Source organism: Leopardus geoffroyi, chromosome D1 (assembly GCF_018350155.1).
Source record: "Leopardus geoffroyi isolate Oge1 chromosome D1, O.geoffroyi_Oge1_pat1.0, whole genome shotgun sequence".
Classification (NCBI taxonomy): domain Eukaryota; kingdom Metazoa; phylum Chordata; class Mammalia; order Carnivora; family Felidae; genus Leopardus; species Leopardus geoffroyi.
In genome coordinates, this window is record NC_059329.1 from 2113768 (window position 1) to 2133297 (window position 19530).

The window sequence follows — 19530 nt, forward strand, 5'->3', positions numbered from 1 at the left end:
AGGAGCCTATCCTGCTGGCTGAGTCCTGAGTGAAAAGACTCCTATCCATCAGAGAGGCACAGGAGGCAAGAAACTGACTCCCACTTCCTCTCTGCTGCCTACTGGCCACACAGCCTGTGCCAAATTATCTACCTCCCTTGACGGTGAGGCTAGTCATACCTTGCTTGCCGAGACGCAAGAAGCTGGTCCAGAAGATTTTACAAGGGTTTTTTCCTAGCTCCTAACGACGACGTGTCTTTGAACCAAACCTTTCGTAATCGCATACACACAACACAGTTTGGGATTAAACACGGAACTTCCTTAGAAGGTACTGTGGAAAAGGTATGTGATAAATCTGGCAGGAATCCTCTCATTTTAGTGAGTTAAAAAGATTCCATTTTTTCGCCCTCGCTGAGTACTGCTATCTATGTTCCTATCGGCTTACAAAGAACCTCCGGGGCTGCGTTTCTTACCTTTTGACTTCCTGTCATGGTAGGACCTCCCTCGATAATGGGGGGTTTCCAAGTAGAGATTCTCAAGGTCTTCTCGCCACGATTCTGGATTGAAGTGCTTCAGCAGGTCCTCCACGGTATCGAATTCTGCGACTGTTTTGTCCAGAGCGTCCGCAGTGAGAGTGGGGTCCGTTACTGATGGAGAGTGATAGGATACCCCCTAGGAGTGACACACAGCTCAGTGTACTCAGAAAAAGTCCAGTGCTACGAAATACAACGGTCACGCAACTACACGGGAGGAACATCGACAGGCTTTTGATCCTAAGACGTTATGTGCGTAAATATCACGTGAAAGTCCTCTGCCAGAGTCTTGAATGACAGCAACTGACTGGGAAGTGAGAGTCATTCACAGTTTTGCAAATAACAACCAGGGAGGTTATAAAATTTCTAGTTCATCTGAAATATAATCATTACGAAGGTATTGACTAAATGGCAAGATCAAAATGACACCATCTCATTTCTTGGTTCAAGGTCCCAAATCATCCATGTTGGCATCAACAAACAACAATTAGGATTTCAATTCTGAACTCCTTCCATGGCAACTTTGGCAGAATCCATTCTATTCCCCCATGATTAGCCTCCATGTCTCCCCTGCACAGGTCACCTGGCATGACAGGGGTTGTGTGAGCGGGGTTTGAATGTCCTCTGGAGACAATCTGATACACTGTGGTACTTTAGCCAGGTTATTTACTGTCAACAAGGATAGTTAGTCTTCACCCAGACTGGGAGATTCTCACGGGAAGCACACATATATATTTTTAAAGTGCTGTTGCTTGCTAGTGATCCCAGCTGTCGTTAAAATATTCTCAGAAATACTCTTTAAATAGGGACTACAACATCACGGGGAGTCTGGAAGAGATCACGCATTTTGCCATGGGTTATGTCCCCACAGAAGTTTCCAAGCACTTACTTCACTAACCCTTGTATAATCTAGAGGCAAATGAGCCATGATTCAAACATCTCTGTAAAGATTCATGACCCATTAACAGGGAGATAGAGAGACATAGCCTCAAATGGTTTCAAAGTGTCTTTAAAGAAACTGCCAGACAAATAAGACGCCTCAAGGGCAAACATCTCCTATCTCTTCTGGAAAAGGGGAAATAGCAAAAACCTTTCGGGTAATGTTGTCTCTTTTTAGCCAGTCAAGGTCCAAGGTGTGTCAACAATGATGAATGACCGCCTGCCTCCAGGGGAATGGTGGTTCCTCTTCAGCAAGACTAAGGGTCTTGTAAAAGCACGAACCTGCCCCTGGTGCATCTTAGGAGCTGTTTTCAAATAGGTCCTGTAGCGGAAAGGGGGTGGGGGGAGGTGGAGTTTGGGGAACAGGCAGCGAGACCTGAGCTCCGCTGGTGAAGGTAGGAGGCCAGCTCTCTAATCCAGGTGTGTGTGTGTGTGTGTGTGTGCGCGCGCGCTCATGTGGGTGTGTGTATGAGTGGGTACGTGTGCATGCGTGTGTGCATGTGTGTGTGCATGCATATGTGTGTCTGATACAAACTGCATCCCGGCTATGCCACATCATTCCTGTTTCCATCCCTCCTGGCATCAGGGGCTAGAGTCAGATATTATGCTTCCGTATCAAAATTTCAAATTCTCATCCAACTTTGTATTATCTGGATAATCTACAGTCTACCTGGCTCAGTTCACCAGGTGATTTACATTTAGCCTTGCATCACGATCACGTGGGTCTAAAATCCAAAAATTCAAAAAGAGCTGGCTACATTTGGGTGCAGGGCAGCATATAAAAGCTTTGAAATTAAAACGCCTCCCTCTTTTCTGAAACCAAAGCAGGAACACGAATGAAGCCATGCTCATGCACGTGGAAGGAAGCCTCTTACGATGGATCTGGGGGGCTCCGGGCAAAACGTTTCCTGGGCTTGCTCCTGACTGTGCCAAGAGCTTGTGTGTCCCTAGACATCGCTTCAGAAGAAAGCCGTGGGTGGGGGCTCTTAGTCCCTGAGGGGGATGGGAATCTAATGTCTTCCAACATTGGTCTGAAAAGCAAGTCTGAACAAACTGTAGGTAAAATGTGAAACCGCCCTCGTGTGACAGAAACACCAGGTTAGGAAATGAGGTGAAGGACGACTAGATGACCTCATAAACCCACCGGAACATTTGTATTTCTGGGGTAATTGTTTAAAAATTATTTTTATGGGAGAGAACTCACTGGGTATGCCCCCTCTCCGTGGCACCATAGATCTGATTTCATTACAACCGAATGACTTTAAAATGTTAACCATTTATAAAAAAAAGAAAAATGCCCTGAAAATGATAAGCCATTCGAGAAACACAAAATATGGCTTATACAAAGTTCATGGCGGGTCCAAGGGTCCTTACTCCTATTCCAGAGGGTTCCTGAGAACCAGAACGCTGAGGGACACGACTCTGGGTCCCTGCTATTTCCAGAGGGCTGAGCAGCACGTGGCCTTGGAACTGGGCCCAGAAAAGTGACCAGGGGATGCGGACCCAGCAACGAGCTTCTGGAGATCCTCCTGATGGACGGCACAATCTTGCTCTCAAGAGGACCCAGGTTACCCTGAATTCGCTAAGGGTCCCTGAAGCATGTAAGCTTCCGCACTTGGGGCAGGAATGTCTACACCGCTCCGAGCCATCACGTGTACGATGCTGGAGAAGCCAGAGGACTTGACAGAACAGCACGCTGGGGTCCGGGGGCAAAAGCGGCCACCGGCATCCACTTGGAATTGCCAGTCCCAGAATGCCACCTGGCCAAGCTTTCCACTGAGCCTGCTCCCAGGACTAAAGTATCACCTGCCTCGGTTCCATTTTCACCTGCCTGACAATGACTCCTGCACTTAGCTAGGTTCAGAGTGTGCATTCGGGACTATCACAAACAAATAAAACACTCTCAATATCGCCATTAGAAGCCTCACCGACCTCCTGAATGGGTCATGTTCTAGTCCAGTGGACACGCCAGGTGAACGAAAGAGCCACAGAATCCATAGCTAAGGAGACCCTGCCATCTGAAGGAAGTTTGTCAAAAATCCCCCAGAGAGCAAGGGATAGCCCATCACATGAAAAAAGAGTCAACTCTGACTCGGCCGCACGGACCCAGGTGAGAGCCACGGGCAGGCTTTCGCCACGCTTTTATGCCGCTAATGAACACCTGCGTTTATGACCTTGTAGTTTACTGCTACGTGGGTGCTACTCACAGGACTGGCGAAAACAAGGTCTGTTCTTTCTGAACAAAGGGAAGTAGCTTACAGAGGAATGACTACATTCGCGGGGAAGAACATGGGGGGGGGAACCACGTTACGGTTTCAGGGCGGGTTATGTTTTATTTCCCAGTCAGAGGGCACATGCCTGGTTTGCACTTAAGCTATCTTGCTGTAAACACTAGGATTTCTCACATCTGAAAAGATCCCTGAAAAGGCGAAGGTTCCAAGTGTCTCCTGGATTCTCCAGAAACACTCTGGCAAAATTCCCCACTTGAGCCTATGCCACGGACCAGTCTGATGTGTCTGCTGTGCCTGGATGCTCCTCTAGCTGGAACCTTCCGCTCTGAAATGGATAGATACTGAAGTCCTTGTCCGTGCCTTGTTCCTGCAGTGGGTACTGGGGTTTCCTGGCGCGTGGCATCGCCCGCTATAATCTACGTGAAATGGTAGAGCTCATCGCGACTGCAACATGGCTTCTGGTGAAGCTAACAGATCCTTCCACAGCTGGAGCTGTTCTGGGCTTGACCTTAGCTTCCCCATCAGTTTTTTTTTTTTTTTTTTTTTTTTTTTTTTCTGGCAACAGAAAACTAAATTACTTACGGAGATAGAGCTAGTGACGGACTCCCAGTTGGTCTCTGAGGCTGCTGCGGGTTGGAAATCTTCCTAGAAGGCAAGAAACATCCATGTGAGTCCATCAGACCTCTGTTTCGTTCATTATGTGCGCAGTTTCAGTATCTCGGCCATCTAAAGCTTCTTCCAACTAAGTGACAACAGAAACGAGGGTACCGTCTTGCTGGACAGGTCACCATTTGTCTTAGGCACCTCTCCTCAGGAACCCTTCTCATTCAAGACACGGACATTTATGGACATAATGGATACAGTCACATTCACTCATAAGGGCTGGTGAAATGGAAAGCGTGCAGACAGGAGTTCAGATTTTAACTCGGTCACCTGCAGGCTGCGTGACCTCAGGCAATCTACTTAACCTCTCCGATCCTTCTCTTCCTCATCTGTAAAAGGCTGGTGCGGGATGCTCCAAGAGGAGGGTAGTTTTGAGAGCTGCATGCACTAATTATGCAATTATAACTCGCACTTAATAAGGTGCCTCATAAAGAGTAATAATAGTCATTATCAGTATTGTTTATCTGGTTTGAACTCGGTTCTGCATCATGTTCAATCCTGCCGACTGAGCTGGTCTACGGTATCAGCGATCTTTCCAAAGATAAATTAACCGACAACGGGCCATTCCTGACTCTATCAAGAAATGTCAGGCAGAACGGCAGGGGAAGGAAATGGCCGTGGAGTGACAAAGTGCTACCCGAGGAAAGAAGGTAATGGGCAGACCTGAGACAGTTATCTCAGAGAAACCTCAAAGGGTTGGTGACAGCAATGGATCTCGGAGAAAGAAACTCCTCCTAAAAGACAAATGGGTCTCCAATTGGTATGTGACTGTCTTGCTAATTACTCTAGCAGCAGTAACTGTAAAAAACAGAGTGGGAAGGAAAGCTGATTCTACCATTTTTACACGTCACAGACGGTTTCTTGAACCTGCTAAAATAAAGCGAGTCAGGTGAGGTCTCCTAGCCAGACCAGAGAGTATGCGAAGATGATGTTGAGGAAAATTCTGATACTCAAATCTGCCGGCTTATTTACCCAAGTATACTTACTGAACGAGAGCTAAGTATCAGGTCTAAATTTCATTAACATTTGGAGGAGCTAGAAATGCACGTGTTAATTGCTCATTATGGGACTGGTTTATGTATAAATGCCTGTGTTAGAAAAATTTAGTTGTTTACCAAGAGAGAACTAAGTCAAGCGTGGGGTTCAAGGAATGAACATCTATTAAAAACTGGCTAGATGTCATTATTCTGGTCTCAACTTCAGGAAACGTGAGACAGAAAGAGAAACTGGGTCTCTGCACTCTGCAAGACAGGATTCTCATAAAAAGGACATGGAGATCCCACAGGAAACGGATGCATGCAAACAAATGAAGGTTGGTATTTATGGAAGTCTTCCGAGCAGGTGAGCAGGTGACGTTGGGCAAGAGAGACAACAGCTTCTCCATGTCTTGAAGGGGCTCCTGGGGGGAGGACAGATACCAGGTAGGGTAAGTACCTGAGCAACCCTCACATCATGGGATTTTCAGTTTCACTCATTCATTCAATATTTGCTAATCACCAATTATGTGATACATTCTAAGCGGAGGGTAGAATCACGGAACTAAGAAACGACACCCTCCCTCCAGGATGTCAAAAGGTAAACACATAAACGAACAGGTAAGTAACACGTGCAATAAACTCATGTGGGACCTGAGAAGAAGTGGGCTTAGAAAAATCTGACCCAAGAAGGTGACTCTTGAGCTGAGTCTTATAGACTCAGGTAAGTAGATAAGGGAGGAGGGCGTCACTTGTAAGAAAGGTGGGGTACAACACTCAAGGAGAGACTGATGTCTAGACAAGGGTGAGGCACATACACAGAAAAAGTTGTTCCTGGGGAAAGTTAATGAGTCCTGTTGGGCACGGCATGTTTGAGGTGCCCATGCAACATCCAGGTAGAGATGTTGAGGAGGCCATTTGCTAAATGAGAGTGGGCCATGTGAGGGAGACCAGGACTTTGGAGAGAGATTTGAGAGTCACCAGCACAAAAATCCAGTGATGGGTTATGTTGACCATGCATGAAAATCACAAGAGCGACAATCTTAAAATCTTGCAGCTGGAAAGAAGTTTACTATTATCTAGTGCAATCTTTTCATTTTAATGATCAGAAAACCAATTCTCAGAGACCTAAACGGTACGGGTGTGCTCCATAGCATGTGGCCAACTTCTTGCAAAGCTAGGAGCACTAGAACTCGTTTCTAAGTACGAGCTGGGTGATGATCTTTCACATCATTGTAGCTGGCTTGGACGAAACAGTGTCCAAAGGGAAGTTAAAAGAAAAACAGGAGAGGCATAGAGCAGAATATTGGTGGAAGCTTCTATGGGGATACCTTTGAGATATTCTTAGTTAGATTTTATATCTATACTTGCTAAATTCTGTGACTTCAATTTACTTCATTTTCTTGCATAGGTATATGGTAAAAATGTTCTGTTAAGCACTTTTTAAATATAAAGTGTCTTTATGCCCACACACCTAGACAAATACTACACAAAAACACTTTTCTCTTCTTTACTGTCTGGGCTACAGGATTTCAGCTAAAAACTTTAACATGTAAAAATGACAGAGGATTTCATTAACCTCCAGATAAAAAGTAAATTTATCTTCTCTTAGCAACATGATAATGAGACACTTAAAAGAAACCAACCTTCTTTTAGGTTATTTCAAAATTTGCCATTAATTATAAATGGCATATTTAAAATGAGCTTACAAAAAGGAAAAATGCCTCTCCAAGGAATAAAATGTAGAACCTATGAATTTTAGAGCTGAAAGGTCAGTCTTGGCAGGGGAAGGAACATAACCATTTGCTGTCTAAATCTATCCTTAACATGATGATCTCCTCCACCACAATCTCCCAAGGCCGGGCTTCTCAGTCACTAGCTTTCTCCAGGCTACACTGTCTCCAGAGCCCAGGGTCTGTACTCCACAGGATGGCCACGGTGGCCTTGTCTTTTGCCACCTTACTGAAAAGTAACTGACATATAACGCCATGTAGGTTTAAGGTGTACAAAAAGATGATCTGATACGTGTATATGTTGCTAGATGGTTACCACAAGAAGGTTGGTTAACACATTGAGGGCCTCACATAATTAAAATTGTGTGTGGGTGTGTATAGTGAGACTATTTGAGAATACTCTCCCCTTGGCGACTTTCAAGTATATAATACAGCATCGTTAATTACATCAGCATGCTGTGCATTAGACCCCTAGACTTTATTCACCTTATAATGGGAAGTTCGTGCCTTTGGGACAACTGCCCGCTTCCCTACTTTCTTGACCCTGGAAACCACCACATGACTTTATTTCTGTGAGTCTGGCTTTTTTTTTAATCTTAAAAAACATTTTAAGGAACCTCTATGCCCAACGTGGGGCTCAAGTTCACGACCCAAGCCCATGAGTTGCACGCTCCTCCAATTGAGACAGCCTTTTTTTTTTTTTGTACAGTATGCATATAAGTGAGATTTATACAGTTTTGTCTTTTTCTACCTCACTTACTTTACTCAGCCTAGTGTCATCAAGGCCCATCTGTGTTGTCTCAAATGCAGGATTTCCTTCTGCCTCATGGCTGAATATATACATCTCACATCTTCTTTACCCATTCCTCTGCCAGTGGGCACCGGGTTGTTTCCACATCTCGGCCGTTGTGAATAATGCTGCAGCGCACGTGGAGGGTGAAGGTACCTCCTCAATACCGTGATTTAGTTTCTTTCAATTGTATAACTACAAGCGGGATTGCCGGGTCATACGATAGGCTTTTCATTTCTTGAGGAACCTCCCTACTGTTCTCCACAGTGGCTGGACCAGTCTGCATTCCCACCGGCAGGGCACTAAGGTTCCATTTGTCCACAACCTCACCAACATCTGTCACCTCTTGTCTTCTGGATACTAGTCATTCTAACAGGTGTGACGTGATACCTAATTGTGCTTACGATGTGCATTCCCCTGCTGGTTAGTAATGGTGAGCATCTTTTCATGTACCTGTTGAGCATTTATAGGTCTTCTTTGGAAAAGAAATGTCTCTTCAGGTCCTCTGCCCATGGTTAAATAAGATATTTACTTATTTATTTATTTATTTATTTATTTATTTATTTATTTATTTGATTTTTGCTATTGAGTTACATGAGTTCCTTATATATTTTGGATGTTAATCTCTTTTCAGATATGTGGTTTGCAAATACTTTCTCCCATCCCATAGGCTGCCTCTTCATTCTGCTGTTTTCTTTTGCTGTGTAGAAGCTTTTAGAGTTTGATGTCGTCTCACCTCTTAATCATTGCCTTTGCTTTTGATATCATCTCCAAAGACAATCATCACCACGACCAATGTCTAGGAGCTTTTCCCTTATGCTTTCTTGTAGGAGTTTTCCAGTTTCAGGTCTTACATTTAACTTGACTCTATTTTGAGTCAGTGTTTGTGAGTGGTGTTAAGATACAGGTCCAACTACATTCTTTTACATTTGAGTATCCATTTTTCCCAACACCATTTCTTGAACCGAGTACCTTTCCCCATCAAGTATTTTTAGCTACTCTGTGAAACATTAGCTAACTGTAGATGGGTGGGTTTATTTCTGGGCTATTTGACTCTCCTGGTATCTTTTAAACGTGATCAACTCACTTCTCTTTTCTGCTTAAACCCCTCCAACAGTTTTCCACTGTACTTGGGATCTGGTCTTGTACAAGGTGGCCCCTGCTTGCCTCGTCCGCAGCGTCTCTCTCTGATTTGAGGTTCCACGTTTCCCACATACTCCACTCCCACCAAAATGGCCTCTTACCATCTTTCAACTAACACTCCGGGGGTCTTCCCTTAGGTCAAAATCTGCTGCTGTTCCCTACATCTGGGATGCACTTTTCTGCAAGTGTTACAGGGACTGGCTCCTCATTATTTTACGCTCAGATAGCACATCTGTAGAGAACCCTCCTTGAACATTTTATTTAAGATACCCCCACTCTTGGCCACTCAAGCCACTTCATTTGCTTCATTTTCTTTCAAGCATTTACGACAGTCTGAAATGGTGTTGTATTTGGTTTTCTGTTCATGATCTCTTTCCCCAGCTAGAGTGCACGCTCTAGAATGGCAGGGAGCTGATCTCTTCTGCGCTCTATGCCAAATTCTTAGCTGAGTTTTGGGTACATGCTCCAATGTCACTGGGCCCCAGGGTACATTCAGGGATGACGTCCGTCCGCTTCCCCGGCCGCCCCGTCCGGGCAAAGCAGCACTTTCCAGTCAGAGCCCATTCTGATCAGCTGTGCCTGTGTCACAGTGCCTGCTGCATATTTTTAGTATCATCCTGGGTAGACAGCTTGCTTTTGCAAGCTCCAGGCTAACACGAGACAAACTCCTCTACCGTGGGGTCTCTCGGCAGAGCAGTGCCTTTAGCATTACTTAAATGCTAAAATAGAACCAACAGTGAATCATCACTTAAAATGTATCACAACGGTCCAGCCTACAAAAACACGTCTCTGTCCTTTGTGACAACAAATTGGGAGTCATGCTTTAGAAGCCGTGTCCCATCCTTCCAAGGAGAGGGAACTATTCGTTGGCTCTAAGAGGTAGGTACCAATTCAGGGCTTTGTTTCCTTACCTCCTGCTGCTCCACTGGAGTCTGTTTCATCCTAAAAGGAAGGAGATGCTATTTCGGCTACTTAGTTCCCTCAGTCCCTGCAGGGATGGCCGTGGGTGACTCATTAAGATGGTATCTAGGGGTCCAAGCCCTCCCTGGACCGAAGAGCAAACGGCAGTCCCGAGAGCCAGAGGGACTGTCCAGCATCTCCAAGCTAATCACGACTGCAGTCAGGACTACAGTCCAAGAAGCTATCGATCTCCGAGCCGCATGCTTTCCAAGCCGCCCAGCGACGGCATGCGTCATCCTGTCGGCACCATCTGAGTCTACTAAGAATTCATTTATGGCATCACAAATAACTTATTCTCAGTTTACGTCCTCACGTTATAATACTTCAGGACCACATTCTGGCGGTGAAACTCATTATTTGGGATTTTGAAATGAAACCCGCTCCCTTAAGACTCTATTTGGAGTAGTTTTGAAAACATGGGCATGATTCTGAGATCTGTATTTTTTAAATGGCTTGGTTCTGAAAGATTGATTTGTGTGAGAAAACAGTTACATACTAGGAAGTTGGGGAGGTATGTAAAAACAAAAACTTAAAAGTATACGAAAACATAGATGGGTATTTGTGTAACTGCAGTGTGGAAGAGATACAATCCTAAGCATGAGCGCGAAAGTGAGGAAGCGTAAAAGTCGATACACCTCACGCATACTAAACGGTGCACAAATCCAAAAATACCAACAACAAAATTGAAAGCATAAACCGGCAGATGTACCAGACATAACAGAGAAACAGTTAATATCCTTACATGAAATCGTTACATCCTTAAAATGAAACGAGTTCTTACACATGAAAGGTTGTGAGAGTATGCTTCGTATCATACAAATCTGCTAGAAAAATGTACCGACAGCTAACTGAAGCACGACTGAAAATACATTCACAACAATACTGACATTGTTGGCACTAAATGTTGCTTGCTTGCTTCTTCCTTTTGTCTCCTTATGTGTCCTAAAATGTTCACAATACATCCCTACTTTTAATCAGAGAACGATACATTTCTGAAACAACAATGCAATGGATTGCAGCGTGTGTGAGCACTTACCTCTAAAAGCCTTATGTTATATTATTAGATTGAATAGTGTTACCCACATATTCTCCGGGGGAAAACAGAAGCATCTTTGGTAGAGATAATTCTCATCAGTTACGACAGAGAACTGTTCAAAGTGGGACAATAAAGAAGTGTTCTAGAATTATGACATTTGGTTCCACCTAAAATGTGGCTAACGCAACACCAACTTTTGATGATATAAAAACGGCCAGGGAAACAGGCAGGGAGCCATCAGCTCAGGGCTGGACAGGCGTCCGTCCAGCTCCGTGTGAGGACGGCTGACTCACAGGCTGGAGACCAATCGAGCCGCAGGTCCGATGACACTACAGGCCATGAGTGTTCTCACCGATCATCTTCACTATCAAAGACTGAGACATGATTGGGAACCTCATTCCAGACAGGACATGGCCGGATAACCCTTCCTGGCCATCAGTCACCCTGGGGTCATCCCAGAGCGAGGCGGTATATTCCACGTGGACGCGGGGAACATCCCCTCCCGCGCCCACCAAGGCGACCAGTCACGGAATGCGGGCAGCGGGTGTCCACGTGAGTCCCCGTCCTGAACCTTGACAGTGGATCTGGGAACAAGTGTCTTTGGAGACAGCGGTTGGCAGGCCAGGACTCTGGCCTCGAAGGTAACTGGCTGTAGCACCTGTTCCCGGATCTCACAGGGGACGGCTGCTCACTCTCAGCCTGGGTGGCTACACTGCATGTGAGTAGATGAGCCATAACCAGTTCACTGCTTGGGAGGATGATTTCTTCCACCTCTTAGAGCAAAAAATACGTGCTTACTTGGAGATTTTAAACAGCTTTCAGCCAAAACAATGCTGAACGTACCAAGGATGACTTATTTGGGGAAAGTTTTGAAGGACATTTGTCAGGGCGTTTTCTTTTATTGTGAAAAGTTTTCTTGGGTGTGAGGTTTCATATTTCTTCCTCAGAGACACAGAACAGAGAACTCCCTCTCCTAACTCTGTCTGTGCTTCTTGGGTAAGTGCGTGCGTAGAGGTCTTTCTTTTGAAATGTGAAAGAAACAGAGGGATTTGTCTGGATTCGCAAAATGGTAACAAACAAATACACTATCACAATTTATTCCTTAAGTGATTCTTCATTTGTTCATCACGCTCTGTTCATGACCCACTGAGGAAAATCAAATAAAGCTAAAATCGGAGGCTGTGCCCTGAGATGACTCTATGCGAAAGCTGTTTTAGAAGAAAGACTTCTGAGACTTTAGTACATGAATTTCTGGCACACGGTGCCATCAGTGTGCATGCAAAGAATGACACGTCCATGACTCAACGTCTATGGGAACAGAATAAAACAAAAATGAAAATCCTTAGGTTCAATCCTAGTCTGTGAGCCAACCAATCCTTTACAAGTGTATCTCATTATATGCTCATCATCGAATCAGCTCTTTTCTAAGTAATATGGGAAAGGCCAGCTTTTATTGGCAACAACACCTAGTACAAGTATATTGAGAGTTCAAGAATCAATAATTAACAAGAATCAAGGAGTGTATTTCAAAGTTAGAGAATTGGCCTGTGAAATTATTAACATAACTTCTTAGAGCTCTGAGAAGTCCTGAGTATGAGTCATCTGCTACTGGAAATAAAATGTTAATAAAATAAATAATCTTTAATAACAAATATCCCCCACAGATAGGACACACTTGCAGCTTTCCACTAATTCAAGAGTTGGTTTCACAACTTTTTAACCATATTATAATTTCTACTTTTTAGAGAGAGAGAGTGTACGAGGGTGGAGAGACACAGAGGGAGAGAAAGAGGGGGGGAGGAAGAGAGGGAGAGAGAGAGAGAGAGAGCGAGCAAGAGAATCTCAAGGAGGCTTCATGCTTACCATAGAGCCTGACACAGAGCTCAATCCTACACCCATTACTGACAATACAGTAAAATGGTTTAATTTAGATCTAGGATTCATCAACAAATCATCCATGAAATTTTGATGCCAATGTCCAAGTATTTTTTTAAAGCCATTTTTCCTCCTATGTTGTAAGACCAGGTACTTTCTATATCTGATTTCCTTGGACCGGACTTAGCGTGGCGAACTATTACAACAAGATGAGCAAAGATTAGACCAAACTCAAGTGCGATGGCCAAAGAGGAAAGGCTTCAGCAGGCAGCGAAGAAGACATCAACTCAGAGGGGGCGTCATGGGGACCACAATACAAAGCTAGAGAAGGGTGCAGGTGTGTTTGTAGACCGAGAGTGAATCTACCGTGATAGAAAACGATGAACAGCCTCCAGTTAGTGCTTGTGTACTATGGCCAGGTGAAAACATAATGAGCCTCGAGAGGAGAGATGGACGGGCTAGAAGCTTGATGAAATTAACTCTGTGTTACCCAAACAAGGACAAAATGCAACTCTGCTCATAGCTTTCGCTGTGCTTGATACGGACCAAATGATAAACGAACATTTAATTTTCATCTAGAAAGATCCTGCCAGAGGTCTTTCTTCAACGTGTTGCTGGAGAGCTAGGTGCACATTTCAATTTGGTTAACGGTTCTTGTGAACACGATCAAGTTGTCTGGTATTAAGAAAGCTCTACGACTCATCACTCTGCAGTGACAGCTGCCTTTTATGGAGCACCGATCACACGCCGCGCACTGTATGAAACGCTTTGAGTACATCATGCCATCCATCATTTCTGCAGCTTTAGGACATGAGGAAGCGGGGAGACAGGATGCGGACAGAACCTGTCCTGGAAGAGGGTCTGCAGGGACCGGGACCCCAGGCTGCAGCTACTTGGACCCCAGGCTGACCCACCGCGCCTTTGTCTCTGCTCCTGGGCTCACCCTTTCAGTTATCAAGAGTCCTTTCATACAGTAAACAAACACCCTTGATTTGTGCTAGGTACAGGTTTTCACACATTCCTTAAGTCCACTTCAGAAAGAACATTTGGTTCAGTTCACCAGGAGCCTGAAAATTGTTAAAGATGGTACTTGTGGCATCGCTAAGCTAATCCTCCAGATAGTTACAGGCCCAAGCCAAAATGGATGGCTGAGGATATGAAAAATTACAGGTTCGAAGTGAAAAGAAATCCTGGCCGCAATTATTAATGTTTTCATTTCCTTGTGCTTAGCGTACTTCCTGGTATACAGAAGGCACTCGTTTTACTCTCCGTGTTGCTTCCCTCGTTGAGGAGGAAAGTCCGTGTCATACTCAAAATCCAACAAAGCGTTTAATTTTGGTTGGATAACTGTGCTAAAATTCACACTCCCAAGGACGATGTTATATGAACGGATTATCTTCATCTTGGCCAGAAGCTAATTATATTATTACAACAAATATTAGGAAAAATGGAAATCGCACACACACAATGAAGATTAAGGACGCATCAGCAAAATCCCTTGGCTAAAATCATTTCCTTTCCAAACTCCAATTATCCCACTGCTAATTAAAACTTCTAAGATCTCACAGCAGGGAGAAAACGCCCTTTGAAATGTAACAGACAAAGCCATAGTCAACACAACCCATCATACCGGCAGGAAAAGGTGCTCATGAAACCTTGTTCAGCAAGTGACAGGTTTATAAAGCAAAGAAGAACATCTCTAAAGAGGGATTCAGGGACTAAGGAGGGGCCCAGGGACGGGCCAGTCATAAAGCATTCAGAAAGCTAGCTGCTCTATTTAAAAATGTGAATATTGCCTAGGCGGGTGGGTTGGTGTTTCGGTGAAACATTTTCCTTGCGGGCAGTCACCCTGTCCCCACACAGGACCCCATGCGCTCAGCAGAACCCCCACCCATCACAATGATCACGTGGCCCTACAAGCTGCCCGGATGTGAAGCATTTAATAGCCGTGTTCATCCTGCAGTGGTACAGAAATGAACTAACCGTTCATTAAAAGCACAACCTTCTTCTCGGCCTGACCTGACCTGACCTGACCTGACCGCAGGGCATTTCCCGACACAGCTATGTGGTTAAACCAGCAAGTTGGGTAACGTCTAGTCTGAAACGGAAGGGCACCCTTCACTTGCAAATCACTCGTGACAAAAGGTGAGATTAGCACATGCTTGACCTCCAGGTTCCTCTTTCCATCCCCACTCAACTAGCAACTCAGGAAAGCAGCTGGCAGGTGTCAGATCCCAAAGAAGCAGGCCTTCAGCCAAGCTTCTTGGTGCTGAGTGCCTCGTGGGTGTCTTTCTGATAAGGGCTGGGAAAGCGCCACACAGAGGAACACTCGATCCTGTGGCCAGGCTCCGCGGCTGACGCCGGTGAAGACGTCCCTGGGTCCACATAACTTCGTCATGACTCCCGAGTGAACAACCAGCGTCTTTTCCCACAGGTGCGAAAAGTCACTTCTGAGCAGGACAAGAGGCGTTTAAATGAGAGATCCCGCGATCTCAGTCCCACGGACTCTGGCCTGTCACCAATTTCTCCTCTTGCCTGGGATGACATCAGCCGTGTTCGGCGGCAGTGTTCGGAAGTGAAAACACGAGCCTGGGCACAGCAAGGCTTTAATCCTAGACCGGCCCTCCTTTGCTTCTGGCTTGACCGTTTCTGTAGGATCGTGTGCTGTGTCCCATACAGAATGCAAGTTCAAGGCTGCATTCCTCTAAGCCAAACAGAATTACCAAGGTGATTTCTACTGCCGGAAGAATTAAAAGTATGATGCGCTCCAAAGGCAAAGGGAGAGAACACGCCCGGGGTTGGGTGAACCACGGCTTCTGCTCCGCTGGAGGGAAACGTCAGAGCTGACCGCTCCGCGGCTCAGTCGCCAGGCGGCCTGATACAGCCCCTGAACACCTGCCATCTCACACGTACACCGTATTCCTACTTCCTTCATTCTCAGCGGCACGCTCTGGGGACGGAAGGTGCTGACAGATCACCAAGTTCACCGTTCTAGTCACAACCTTAAGACTTCTGAATGACAACGAGCTGGACCTCACCGTGCTGGGCCCGGGCAACGCCAGGATGCGGATGCGTGAGAGGTGCAACTGCCCTGGAGGAAGATCTCACCTACGTTAATCCTCCTTCCCCTGTTCTCATTCCCTTTCAGGTCAGCAACTTCTGTTAACGTCATTTACTTTTCTGAATGGCTTACCATTACGTGAAACTATCTTCCTTATTTCTGGACCTGTTTCCAAGTCTGCGTCTCTCCGTTAGGTAGAGGGTAAACGCCCTCGGAGGGTGAGATGCTTTCTAACTTGCACAGTGCTCAACCCCAGCACCTACGACAGAGTCTGTTAACTAAGAGGCATTCGTAAGTACTAGTTAAATGAAAGAATGAATACCGAGTGGACTGCTTTGAGGGGCAAATGAGAGGATTCACCGAAAGCCCTAGCATACTGGCTGGTACGCAGCTGAGGGTGAAAAAATATTTGTGGAATAAATACACCAATAATGCAAGACCTACGGAAATAAATGCTCTACTAGGGCCATAAGCAAAGTCCTGTAGGTCTACAGAGGAAGGAACGGCTCAAGTCTATGTAGGCAGACGGGAGAAAGAATTCAGAAGAAGGGGCCTTGGGGTTGACCCTAAATGACAATCAGGGATTTTGACAGTCAGGAGAGCAGACAGGTAGACAGGAGAGTGAGAATCTACTAAGAGTAGGCCACGCAGGACAAATCAAAGGGTCCTGAATGCCATGCTGAGCATGTTTTTGTTTTGTTTTGCTTTGTGTTTTTGTTTTTTGGTGTGGCATTTAACCATTCCTTCACCAGACATTTAAAGACTTCCACTATTTCTGACCAAGTGGTTCAAAGTGGTGGAGATCCAGAAAAGGACACCAAGGTCACTGCTCTCAGGGCGTTCTCGTTCTGACCACCCTTGACCTAAATACAAGGAAACCAGGCTCCCAGAAAGTCAGGCATCAGCATAATGGTCAGATTTGGTGCCTGGAGCCGACGTGTCCAGACATACTGGACCGCGCCTGTCCTAGCTCGTAGGGAGTCAGATTTTCACACAGCCACATCTCTCGGGCCCCTGCTGACGTGCCTCCCTTTCTGTGTGTGTGAAAACAAGAAAAAAGAACAATGTTTTATCCTCTCGAATTCTGTGATCTTCAGCAGAATAATGGAGTTCCTAGAAAACGCACAGGAAACAACAGATCACTGTTCGGAGAGACGAGAACAGTTGAAAAAATTGGAACCAAGAAATTCAATGCTGTTGGTATGGAAAACCGTTCTGGGATGTCCACAGTCTTCTAGAGCAAGCTTAGAATTAAGAGTCCTTCCTCATGTTGGTAATCAAATCCCTAACATGATAACAGCATTCTCCACTCAAATATAATTTAGTTCTATCTCGTTTCTCAGCAGGGTACAAAATTACCTTTCTTCCTCATAGAAGAGTTAGAATGTTTGCCTGATGAGAACTTTCAACAGATGAGGATCCCTTAAGCACTTTATGGTGACCCCTGAGGTCAGTCAGCAGGGGCTGATTTGGTGGGATTACTAAAAGCTATCTCGCAACCCGGCAGGGATCATAAAGACACCAGAATACAAAGGGACCGACGGCTTTCATCAGAGGATCTCTAAGAACAAAGTAAATGAAGAAGAAGGGAGTGGTGAGCCTCCTTTGCTGAATAAGGATGGCAACACTTTGGCTGGTGGCAGGGGTTTAACGATCCGTGGGCTAAAGCATTTTCACGTCCCGGCTTTGGACACAGAGCACTCCCATTTGAATTCCACGTGGAACGCTGACTGGGTGACCTTGGACAAAGTAGACTCTACGCTAGAGGCTCCTGATTCATAAAATGGGAAAAGCACCTTTTTTTTTTTTTTTTAATCCCCCACAGGGGTGGTTGGGGATTAAATTAGATACCTCATGTGAAACTAACTGGCCCACGTGGACATTCACTGCACTCTTTCCAAAACTAGTACAGTCTTTCCAATATGTTATCTGTCTCCTGAAAAGACGGCCATGCTAATTTATTTTATTTATTTATTTTTTTTTAATTTTTTTTCCCAACGTTTTTATTTATTTTTTGGGGGGGACAGAGAGAGACAGAGCATGAACGGGGGAGGGGCAGAGAGAGAGGGAGACACAGAATCGGAAACAGGCTCCAGGCTCTGAGCCATCAGCCCAGAGCCTGACGCGGGGCTGGAACTCACGGACCGCGAGATCGTGACCTGGCTGAAGTCGGACGCTTAACCGACTGCGCCACCCAGGCGCCCCGGCCATGCTAATTTAATACCTCTGCAAAGGGTAGGCAGGGGGTAGGGGAGCCACGAGCCACTAGCTCTGGAGTCAGATGCCCTGGATCCAATCCCAACTCCATCGCTGACCGGCTGGAGTCCTTGCACCAAGTACTTAGTCTCTCTGGGCCTCAATATTTTCTCGTCAAAACTTTTTTTTCCATGGAAAGCTGCAAGGAAAACACCGGATGCATCGAAAGGCTGAGACGGAACCCGTCTGCACATTTCTGTCCTAGGAAGCATTGCTGATTGGGCCATCCAACCTATAGTGGCCGAACCTTTCTTCACCTCAAGGGGGCCCTGAGGGTTTCAAGTCTTCAGGAAGCTTTAACATCCCTCATCTTACTCCACTCTCACCACCACCGCGTGAGCGGGTCTGGGCACAGATACCTTCGATAACATAAAGGTTTGCAGCCTCTGAGAGGAGATTTTCTGATTTCCTGGGCGGTCATTTCTGTAAAACCAGCAAGCAAGGGCTGTGCCTTCTGGAACTTTCCCCAAGGGGATGGAATGCATTCCTCCAGCCCCTTGACTATATCCAGCAGTCTCTCTACAAAAGGAGGTCTACCCCACCCTCCAGGAAATTACCGAGGGCTTCCTACTTGCTCGACATGGTTCTAGGCATTGGAAAAACAGAGTCAACAAACCAAATACGGTCAATACAGTCACGCCAGGAACAGGTGTATGCATTTTGCCCACTACAAATTGTTATACCTATTTAAAGGACCATTATTCATGCATTCTTCACAACAATGAACACAAAATTTCAAAAGGGCAAGAAATTGCTTTAAAATGGTTGAAGGAATTTGTAGACAAAAGCTATGTATGCAGAGTCGCCTGGGTGGTTCACTAGATTGAGCCTCTGACTGGGGCTCAGGTCATGATCTCGTGGTTTGGGAGTTCAAGCCCTGAATCGGGCTCTGTGCTGACAGCTCGGAGCCTGGAGCCTGCTTCAGATTCTGTGTCTCCCTCTGTCCCTGCCCCTCCCCCGCTCACGCTCTGTCTCTGTCTCTCCCTCTCAAAAATAAATAAACATTTAAAGATGGGGGAGGCGCCTGGGTGGCTCAGTCAGTTGAGTGTCCAACTCTTGATTTCGGCTCAAGTCACGATCTCATGATGGGTTCGTGAGATCGAGCCCCACATCGGGCCCCGTGCTGACAGTGCAGAGCAGCTTGGGACTCTCCCTCTCTCTCTGCCCCTCTCCCCCACTCACTCTCTCACTCTCTCCCAAAATAAATAAATGAACTTAAAAAAAAAAAACCCAAAACTATGTACATATGTAAGCCACTAATTCACGCAGCCTCCGATCTCCTGGTAAGACATCTCTACATCCAAACTACTTACTGCCATTTCTAACTTACGAATTAAAGCTTGTAATTCTGAAGCTC

General features: G+C 45.6%; 1 protein-coding gene across 3 annotated transcripts in view; it reads right to left on the reverse strand.

The window, feature by feature from the left end:
- The window catches only part of PDGFD (platelet derived growth factor D), a 219727-nt gene that overhangs the window by 23618 nt on the left and 176579 nt on the right, over positions 1-19530 (reverse strand). For all 3 annotated transcript variants that reach the window (XM_045482604.1, XM_045482603.1, XM_045482605.1), the window contains exons 4-5: positions 4265-4327; positions 453-651 (exon numbers count right to left, since the gene is read on the reverse strand). In XM_045482604.1, coding sequence (XP_045338560.1) covers positions 453-651; positions 4265-4327 — 262 coding nt within the window. The remainder of the gene's footprint in view (positions 1-452; positions 652-4264; positions 4328-19530) is intronic.